An 11166-nucleotide genomic window follows, 5' to 3' on the forward strand; every position below is an offset into this window, starting at 1 on the left:
ATGCTGATAATTGGAAGAAGCTAGATCGTGTAATTAGATTACGGCCCTAATGTTGATCTACATAATTAGAGGAATTTATACTCTATTATGACGCGTTGCTCACAGGCGCGTGCTTCAGGGACTCAACGGATAGGATCCACTAACAGACAAATTATATCGTGGTTGGTAGTTTGATCTGGACTCTATCCGGAAACTAGTTTAAAGACTAGGAATCTTATAACTGTATAAGAGGCGGACTCTTTGGAAACGCAGTATAAGAAGGTCCCTACCCCCTAGCCTCGGAGATGCGATTGTGAGCGGCATCACGGAAAAGCGCGGAGGAATAGGGGTAGACCACAACATATTTCCTACATTCGTCTCGGCGAGCAGTCATGGTTCTGCTTCGAGGTGCTTCAGAACGCAGCTGATTCATATATTTTTTCCCCTGTATTTAGCTAGACTTGCTCCGTCCACAACGCTCCAGGGAGAGGATGTAGTGGGTGCTCTTGCTGCATTTTTTGTTGTTTGACGATTGTTGGATGTAGTACTGGCTTTCTTTGGAATCTTTGGCACATGAATGACATGTCCGCTGGTGATTATGTGGTCTGCATTGCTGCTTCATATTCATGCATCACAATTATACTGAGACATTTTCTTTTTTGCACCGTTGGTTTAGCAAGTGTATGGTGTAAGGTCATGTCAGAGTATGACCCATACTGTTACTTCTTGACTGTTACATATAAGCTCATTTCCTAATACTATTGGTGATTCTGAGTGCTTGCACGTCAAAGTTACACCCCTAGCCTTTTATCAACTCCTTGGTGGACTGGTTGTCAATATCTGAACATGGTAGATATTGCCTTAAAGGAAATGAATGGTTGGCCATCACTCTCCCAGTTACCATAATATGATAACTTTAACAGATAACAACATCATCAAACCACCAAAAACATATTAAAACCCAACTTAAATTGTATAAAATAGATCAGAGCAGCAAAGTAATAGGCAAACCTTTTAAAATTTCGAGTGACAACTTAAATGTGTTGGATGATGCAAATAAAATGAACCGCTCTGGCAGTCGTAAGAAATTACGTTACAACAACTAGGCACAATAAAGAACATCTACAAATATATAAATAGGAGCAGCTTTGTAATTTACATCTGGTTTCTCACAGGTCTGAACTTCTCCTAAAAATAAGCAACATGATTGGTTATATTCAACCCATGGAACATGTAGCAGAGATCTTTAGCCCAGCATTGATTACCCTTTGTATGCAATACAGAAACTATCGATTAGAACTTCCAGAACAAAGCTTTGATCCAACATTCTTGGTCACACTTGCTGGAGGATCAACAAAATTATGTTCACTGGGTGTCGCTGCCCTCTCCCATCTCTTTGCAGGAAACTTCTTGTTCGGAAATCATCTGGTGGCCTTTGACGGACTAGCCGAGGAGGAGAGAATGAAACGACAGGTTGATGAGCAGCAGAAGGAGTTGCATCAGCAAGAGCCCGCTCATCTGCCGGTCCAGTATTGTCCCTTTGGACATGGAACCACAGTCCATCCTTTGGTGCGCCTGACCCTGACAGTCATCAAAATGAAATTCTAAAGAATATTGACTCCATTGAAAATGGATTTTCTTAACCCTGCTGGGAGTAGTGCCTGTAAACTTCATGGCTCTGTGAATAAAATAATTGTAAATTAGTCACTCTGAAAATACAAAAAAGATCATTCAAAATAGACTAGAAAAACATAGGTTTTACACACCGTAATTTCTGAATTTGACTGAAGTAGTAAACAAAAGAGAACAAAAAATAATAGAATTATACAAGAACAAAAGGAACCTTAGAAACCTCTTATTTCTCCTCCTAAACAAGAAGTAAACATATATCTCTAAAATTGTGAGCTTAAAGGCTTGACATGATAATTGACATCCTTGACAAAAATTTCTACAGGGAATATTTTTTTGATGGAACATAATAAATAATATTGTACAAGCCAACAGTCTACATTCAACACACTAGTAGTAACCAAAAATCGACCATAGCAAGAAGCCACAAGTTAATAAAGATTCAGAGTTACGGGCAGAAAACTAAATATTTTCTGTTTCGTAAATGAAGAGCTTCATTTATAGAGGAAAAAAACTTTTAGGCAACATTTACATGGTATATGACAGTACTAAACCCTCCTTCATCAACCATGGAATCTACACGACGAGTAGAAGTGAACTAATAATGACATGGTCTATCAACAAAAACAAAGAAGGGTTCTGCTCCAACACATAGGAACTGGGCAAAAAGATATTAAATCTGAGTATTAACCTTGAAGGACAGCTACAACCAAACCAAATAAATTGGAGGAGGAGATCAAAACTGCAACAGCAATGCCTAGCCTATGCCTATTGGGACATGATCTTAATTCAAATAACTAAATTACTTTCACTAACTGTAGCCATACTGGGAATAAATGGACACATACTCCTGCAAATTTATGTAGAGGGGGCGATACTGAAGAGCTCCAGCAGCGAAGGCCTGGTTGCCGACCATCGTGGTGGGAGGAGATGCAGACCACATCAACAAGCAAGTCAACAGTCAACGTAGCCTGACACCGAGAACCACCAGCAACGCTGCACGACGACCGCCCGCGACGCTGCACAACTGCTCTGGTGCTGCGAATCGACGACCACCCGCGACCCTGCACAACTGCTCCGGTGCTGCGAATCGACCACCACCCACCACAGTGCAAACACTAGAGAGTGATCCAAAGAAGCAGTTACAGAGTGTTACATGCAAGAACACAAACACTGGCACATAAGGTGGTATCTAAGTTACTTCTTTAGACAAAATTGTCACACCCCGCTTTACAAGAAGCAAAAACAGTTTGCTGAGGATACCAGCTCTGACAGGCAGTCATGAACACATGACAAGCCAAGTGCAATCCATAAATATCATCCACTTGTATCTCACGAACCTATCCAAAAAAACACCATGTACGTAGGAGAGGCACACAAGCATATATACCAGAAAAGAACTGAGAACACATCCAGATAGTACTCAAAACTCCCACTGTTACATATCCCTGTGGTGGTTCTTTACCTTTTCTATTGTTTATTTCCGCAGCTTACTAAGTTCAGGCTAGAAGAGGCATGAATCCTATAGTCGGTTATCAAGCAATCTACTTGGATCTTGTTGCCACATGCAGAGGCATTGCTTTTGCTGAGAAGTACTTCCTGGACCTCCCATCGCACGCACCAAGTAACAGCCATTAGACCAAAAAAAAAATCCAGGAGCACAAGGGCCTAATAAGAAACAAAAGGAAACACGGTTTGGGTTCAGCTTTCATCTGTGGGCGCTCGATCCTATCCCCTCCCTTCTCTGTTTTCTACCTGTCCCCAAAAACTGATGTAAAACTCTGTCATTGGCCCTCCCCAAGATTATTCAGAAAGGAAGAAGCACAACAGTGACTAACAACTGATCTCCCGGTTCTTCCATGAGCTCTTGCAAAATAAAACACATCATCACCTCCCAGATAACAATGACAACACAGCAAATCTGGTACTGAACCCTTCATAATGAAAATTTGTAAAAGAGAGCATTAGAATTGAAGATGCTCACCTCCTCCCATGGACTTACACACACGGAGCAGATCAGGCACGACCACCCACTGCAGTTTCATGACATCGCCATCACAACCCAAAGCTGCGCCGCGATCACCAATCATGGCGCCTCCCAAGACCTAGGCAGCCGCCAAACATCACGCCAGATCACCTGCCCAGCGACGAACACAACCTCGAGCCAACCGTCCTCTAACCACACTGCCGAGCAGCACACCGCCATGCACCGACGGCTTCCCTTCGAGCCAACCCGTGGAGCACCATACCGCCGTTCGCCGTCAATACTGTCAAAACCGTTCGCGGCCTCTTATTTTTAGAAAATACTAAAAACAACTGTTCGCGGCGGACTAGAAAAGGACGTGGAGGTGGGCTAGTTTGAGTCAACCTCCAAAACGTAAGATTAGCTCGACCATGCTGTAATTTTACAGTCACGGGACGGTGGTTTTTTTTCCCATCTCACGACCGTGGCGTGGTTGGACCGAAAGTATGGCTGGCTTGGTCGATCGACCAGGGTGGGTTACTAATAGACTTTCTATATATAGCACATATGTCCGTGCGTTGCAACGGGAGAAACAAATTTAATATATTTTTTTCCAATTTTGTTTTTGTTATACATAAGCATAATGTCCCATAGTGAGTTCACTACGAAGAACACTAGTTGTCCCGTCAAACAAAATACACAACAACGTAGAATCCAGCATGATAATAAAGTCTAAAAGAAATGCATGTCAATCATTAATCAGGAAAAGAGCATTAGCGTCAGCATGTTAAAAAAAGAGCCTTAGGGTCGATGGTATGTCTGACTGTTACAGTCCAGCAGCACTAAAGATGACTTGTTTAAATTAAAGCCATCTGAAATTCCCCAAATCCTTGCCCACAAATCTTTCTGCATTTATCAAAGCTCCACAAAAAAATCTCAACATTTTTGGGCACTTTCTAGAACCTAGTCCTAGTTACCCATTTGAATTAAATTCAAATATGTTTGAATTTAAACCTTGCAGTCATGTCCACTTCACTTTTATCGATCTCAACCTGCTGTATCCAAATTCATTTGATTTATCCAGCCTACCTACACATTTTACTTAGAGATTTGGGAAGTGACTAAAGATATTCCACAAGATAAAAGCCAGGCCCGGAGAACTCAAGGTTCTAGCTCAATTCCTCAGTTCTGTCTATCTCAAGGTTTGATCCTTGGATAAACGAGCTCTTAGAATGAAGCACTTAGTGGAATTTTCAGTCAGGAATCCCATCAGCTTACGAATTTTGGAGGATGTACTGAGCTCATTTATCGATGTATTTGGGACTGCTTGTCACCAAAAAAAAGGGAAACAAATTGCCTGGACGCTCATCAGAAACCAGATCAAAGTCAGAGAGCTCCTTAAAAAGCAGGGACTCGACGACAGTGATACCTGCCCCTTTGGATGCAACGACCAAGAAACGGCTGCACATTTAACTCTGAAGTGCATCAGGATGAAACATATATGGGGCCTTATGGGCATAAGGCTAGATGATGTGAAAGAATGGGCTGGCATTTTTAACACGGGTGACAAGCTTCTCTGTGAGACAAAAACAGTGAACCATATACTCTCTGGTCCATTTGGCTTGCAAGGAATCGAAAGGTCTCTGATGACATTAATATACCTCCAGTCATGAAACAATGTGTGAATTTGGTCAAAATATGGATGCCCAGGGCAGAAAAAGATGAAGGCTCTCTATTAATTTGGCAAAACTGAACTCCCCCCTCTCTCCCTAATGCATCAACCACTCCGGATGCACTCGTTGTGCTCTGGTTTGTAAAACTCTCATTCACAAGCGTTAAGCGTGTGCGCTTCTAGATGTAATAATCTGAAGGTAGGGGCCCTGATTTGCTCAACAAAACAAAAGTAAGATCGAATTGACGACCCCAACAACTGCAGCTCCCAGATCATACCGCTAAAAAAATATCTAATACCGGTAGCTCTTTAGTTAGACAAAACCTATTTCCAGGAGGGGGGCAGCGAGAGAACCAACCTGGAGAGGATCTGGGCATCGAGATCCCTGCGGATGTTGAAGGCCGATCCGTAGATGGCCTCGGTCCCAAACTTCTTCTTCTCGTCCCAGAACTTGGCCTCCTGCACGCGCGCGCGCACCAAAAGAAGAAGAAAAAAACTCCGATTCAGCGCGCGCTAGGGTTTGAGGGAACCAACGGGGGCGGATCGGGGAGGGTTTTTACCTTGTGGATGGTGGCCTGGACGGGGTGCGCCGGCGCGAGGTCGCCGCGGACGCTGTCGTTGGCGCCAAAGCGGAGGACGTCGTGGGTCTCGCCGAGCTCCTTCGTCATCAGACTGCCGCCGCTCGCCATCGCCGCTGCTGAGCCTCTGTTTTTTTTCCTCTCTCTGTTCTCTCTGTTGTCTTGGGGTCGTGTGCCGCTACGCTCAACGCCATCAGGGGGGAGGCGCTCGATCCCCGCGTGCCCGACCGACCCTGCCGCCTGGCGAACCACCACCAGACCGCCGCCTACCGGTCTCTCGCCCCTTCTGCCCCGAGGTCGCCTCCAATGGACGCGCCGTCATCTTCCCTCGCAGACGCGCCGCTGCTCTCTGCTCCTCTCGTGCTCCGACCACCGCAAGTTGCCGCCCCTAGCGGTCGTCCGCACGCCGTCTCAGCCTGCCGCTGCCGCCGCTTGCTGCCTAGATCGCCAACCTCCTCGCGTATCTCCTCTGCCTACGCAGCACCGGATTCTCCGAAACGTTTTTATACGGTACCAACTTAAATATGTAGCGCGGGTTAATTGCCCAAAACATTAGGGACCTTTATGTAAAAACGCCATGCTTTATTATTACTAGCAGAAGAGCCCGTGCGTTGCAACGGAAGAAAAAAATAGGTCCTCTCACCCATCCACCTCTCTGTCTCCTCCTTTCTCTGTTTCTTCCCCACAATGTGGTTGAACACATCGACGACCTTTGTGGAACGGCCGGTCAACACGTGGGGTGGCGGGCGTGCGGGTGCGGGCATTGCTTCGGCCGAGCTGCGGCGGCCCCGGAGCTCGGCGCTCGCGAGCGCGCGGAGGTGGGCTTTGCTGCGGGCGTGCGTGGGGTCGGGCGCGGAGATGAGCATGCGCGCGCGGGGGGAGGGGGGCGTGAGGTGGACCGCAGGGCCCGGCGGCGGCGGCAACTACGAGGCATGGCTGGTCGGTGCGAGCTGCAGGTCGGCGGCTGCAGGGCGGGACGGCTCGAGCCCCAAGCGCCAAGGGTCGACTGTTGCAGGGCAGGCCGGCGCGAGCCATGGGTCGACGGCTACATCGAGAGGACGCTGCGAGGCGGGGCGGCGCCTCGTGCTCGATGGACAGAGCGGCACGGAGAGCACGGGCGAGATTTGGGACGAGCGCGTGTGGACCCGTGAGCTCGAGCGCACAGCAGATGCGGCCGGCACGACGGACACGATGGGGCCGTGGTCGGACATTATTTGGGATCTCGATCCATCAGCTGGTGTTGGTCGGATCCGCCGGCCACTGCTAGTGTCCTCCAAGGAGCCTGCCATGGAGATCGCAGCCTCTCCCTATCATCCATCCACCGCTGGTTTCCTTCAAGGACCCGCCATGGAGGTTGCCGCCTCTCCCGTCTCGATCCGTTCGCCACCGGATCCATGACGGAGTAGCCGAGATCCGCCGCCCAAGCGAGCGCCCATTGATGCCGCTGGTGTCCCTTGGTCTTTCCACCAATGTCGTGAGGCACAACATGGATGCGTTTTGATGCACACTACGTGGTTCCCGAATTAGTACCACCTCGCGTATATGTTTTAAATTCAAACTGAAAGCGTAAATTCACAAGAAGAAAGCGTATTGTGACGGTGAACCCGCGGAGTCAATCCATGCTTTATTATTATTAGGGATAGACTAGCAAAAAATCCGTGCGTTGCAACGGGAGAAAAAATATGTGTGCACCCTCCTGCGAGTCTTGAGAATGAGACTCTCCTTTCTCAATGGAATACTCATCCATGGTCAATGGAATGCACGATGTTCAGATCATAGCATGTTTAATAACATAAAAGTTAACTTATTCTGGATTTATTTTGTGTTATACAAAATACAACGATGCACTTGTAAATATCTGAATACATATAAATATATTACATTCGAGATATAAAAAAAGGACCATCGTTGAGAAAAATGTTTGGACATTTAAAAAACAAATGATACACATGCTAGCTTGCATATTTGGCATAGATGGTTCAATCTACAACACACAAATTCATTTATCAATTATCACTTACTTAAGATGTTTATAGGCTGTAAACATTTTTGCATATACCAATCTCAAAATCTATTTCAACATTACAAATGTTACATTTGACTCCGAACCAATATTATAACACCTATTAGCATATGCATCTATAGCAAACATGCTAGCAACCAGAGGAAAACGTTCATCTATCAATCTCCTACTTCACCCTGTGATATCTCATATGTATATCTTGTGCTCTCTTTTCTCTACAACAATTTTTTTTTCTTCTTGCAATGTTCGCACATAGTTCAATCATAAATGATGGAAATTATGTTGAGTTTTCTAACTAGATAGATGCACCGGTTGTATTGAACATTATTTAATTGTAATTAACATTAAAATACATATTGGCGACGACATGAATGCTTAATTAGGATCTTGTAGGAAAATATTAAGCTACTCAATTATGATGTGACTTTAGAATTTTTTTTGTTTTCTCTCAACATAAATGTCTATGCTTTCTTGTATTTATTTCAGGATTTTCGGCGACGCGCATTCAGTGGGTGGAGACGTTCCCGCCAAGGACAAGGCGCCTATGGTGACTTTGTAAATCTCAAGATGATATGTCTGGTCAGTCTTTTGGAGGTGCTTATAGGGGTGGGTATGCGTGTGTGCGTTCATATGGGAGAGTGTATGCACGTTTATATGAGCGCTTGTGTCTGTACTGATGTTAAAAAACAATGGCATACCAAATTATTCAAAAAATTGGATACAGTTTTTCTTACCGAAGTGAAATCTTAAATTTTAAATACTAAATTATGCAGAAAGATGTGTCAACCAATATGGATTTTAGCGATCTCTTGTGTATGGTGATTCAGCTTCCTAGTACACACCGCAAGTGGACGATTAGCATCTGCCGCGTCCCTCGGCTGTTGATTCCATTGCTCGCGTCCGCGTGCATCCGTCCTCAATCTAGAATAGCTTATTGATGCCCTCCGTATGTTTAATATACTTTAGACTCTCCCACAATCTAGCTCACATCTCATAATATGTTTGTTTATTGACGAAGGGGCTTGTTGATTGTCTATTTGCTGAGGTATATAAACTAATGAGATTTGATGTAGAATAGCAAGATGGGACCATTATTAATTTAAAAGCAAATCAAACTATTATTGCAGCCTCTGGAACGAACGTGAGGGCACGGGTTAGATTCTACACACGAACAATAATTTCTGGTAGGCCCATCAGCATGTAAGTGGGCCCAGTGTATTGGTATAGAACAGGTTGCAAACAATAAACTACAAATAAAAGAACCTGTTGCATAAGAAGAAAATACGTGATTCATCTTGGTGGCCAGACTTGACTGCACCCACGACGATGTCCTGGGTTCGACTCCAAGTCGGGACATTTTCTTTCCCGTAGAAAAATAAACTGATAGACACAAACACACAAAGCGATTTATTATTATTATTAGAGATAGACTAGTACAAATGCCCGTGCGTTGCACCGGACGATCATTTTTTGTAAAACCTGCTCCTACTCCGAGTGCCACTATGCGCCACTTCTTATATCCAAGACAAATGTCGAAAAATAAACTGATAGACACAAACACACAAAGCGTATTACGACGGACAAAAGGCGTATTGTGACGGTGAACCCACGGAGTCAATCCGTGCTTTATTATTACTAGTACAAATGCCCATGCGTTGCACCGGGCAAAAAAAGGGCACAATCTGCTTCATGTGCCATTATGCATCATTTTTATGTCCAGTTTAAATAAACATCGATAATTAGGTTAATTTTGATAATTTTCTTATTTTTAATAAAAGTTAATTCACATTTTCGTAAAAATTGGGACACTATTTGTCTTGTCCCAAACAAACACTTGCAGCATTAGTTTACAAAGAACATCTGGAGCATTAGTATCAGAAGACTAACCTCAACATATACACATGCTCTTCCTATGCCATCACTCTAGAGAAATTGTACAACCAGAAGGGGATAAACCATGCTGCTAGCTGTTATAGTTGGACATACAAGTCATTTTACTCTAGAAGCTAAATAGCAGAGGTAATGCTCCATCAACAAAATTCCAGTGTCACAGTCTCACAGATGATCATTGATGTGTTCTTGCACATCCGGCTGCAGTGAGATCTGGGACCATCTTTTCTGGTCCTGCCATTTCAGTTTCTCGTGTTGGTGATCCATTGAAATCCCCCGGGCACCGGCTTTGACCCCGACCTGCTTATCTGGGATGCCAAGATCATTTTCTGCAAACCCTTCTCTATGGAGGACTTCATTGCAGCTGGCTGGAATAGTTGAAAGCAAAGGAATGTGAGGGACGGCCACATGAAAGAATTCATGTGAACATATCAGACATGGTTGCTTTGATAGAACATTATTCTGAACGAAGCAGGTTGTACAAAGACTACAAACAAAGTACCCCATCCGTTTCTAAATAAAGTCTTAGAAGATTTTTCAATATGGACTACAAACGGTGGAAATGGGTGAATCTCACTTTAAAATCCATCTATATACATCCTTATCCATGTGATATTATGCACTATAGTTTAACATTTGTAATAAAGTTGCATTAATTATTATTTTCAGAGTCTGAAGTTTGCACGTTAAAAAGCCCTCTTAGCATTCTTTATCTGATGGAAGATTAGTTTGGAATAGTTTGTGAATCAATTTTTATTTTTTACTTTTTTTTGAAAAACATGAATATTTCTTTGTTTTTAAAAGTGAATGTTTTATTAAAACTTGATTTTTTAGGGAGAACATTATTTGAATGTTTTTTAAATATTGTGAATACTTTTTATTTTGGTTTTTAAGGAAAATTTGACCAGTTTTTAGAAAGTGTGAATAAATATATAACTATGTACATTTTTTAAACTATTTTTACTATGTTGATTTTTATCAATAGAGTTTGTTGCTTGGTTGGGAAGATTCTTTTTATTTTTTTCATCATTTAGGCTTAGCCAATAAAAAGCACTTCACGTACACACTTCACTTACAGATAAAACACACTCTCTTTTTCTATATATAAAAAAAGACACCCAAACTCATCTCCCTTCCCCCGTTTTCCATTCTCAAGAGTCCCCCTGCCAGAGACCAATTCTCTAGATTTCTTTCCGTAATTGCTATTATATTGGCACACCCTATACTAATAAGCACCCCCACCAATTTACCTTGAAGCAATTGTAGGTCCCCTGCAATGTCTGCAGCTTGGAAGATGGCATGAACCACTGGATCTCTGCTAGAAGCGTCGGAAACATGTCATGAGCCACCGGCGAAGGCTTCTTTAGCGTGGAGTTCGCTCCCGATGATCCTGAAACCCAAAATTTCAACGAATAATAACATGAGATCCAGG

The 11166-nt window shown here is 43.7% G+C and overlaps 1 protein-coding gene across 3 annotated transcripts; it reads right to left on the minus strand.

The window, feature by feature from the left end:
* Window positions 1–992: 992 nt before the first annotated feature.
* LOC119284751 (cyclin-B1-2-like) lies at window positions 993–6274 on the minus strand. Of its 3 annotated transcripts, none has more exons than XM_037563916.1 (4): window positions 5804–6274; window positions 5602–5702; window positions 2457–2726; window positions 993–1657 (listed from the first exon to the last, which is right to left on the minus strand). In XM_037563916.1, the coding sequence occupies exons 1-3, from the start codon at window positions 5930–5932 to the stop codon at window positions 2570–2572; spliced, it is 387 nt and encodes a 128-aa protein (XP_037419813.1). In that variant the 5' UTR covers window positions 5933–6274; the 3' UTR covers window positions 993–1657; window positions 2457–2569. The 3 variants fall into 3 exon arrangements, with proteins under 3 accessions (XP_037419813.1, XP_037419811.1, XP_037419810.1); XM_037563914.1 differs by lacking the exon at window positions 993–1657 and adding an exon at window positions 3593–3875 and having other exon boundaries at window positions 2599–3474; XM_037563913.1 differs by lacking the exons at window positions 993–1657; window positions 2457–2726 and adding an exon at window positions 3399–3875.
* Window positions 6275–11166: the final 4892 nt, after the last annotated feature.

This window comes from Triticum dicoccoides, chromosome 4A, assembly GCF_002162155.2.
Source record: "Triticum dicoccoides isolate Atlit2015 ecotype Zavitan chromosome 4A, WEW_v2.0, whole genome shotgun sequence".
NCBI classification, from domain to species: Eukaryota; Viridiplantae; Streptophyta; class Magnoliopsida; order Poales; family Poaceae; genus Triticum; species Triticum dicoccoides.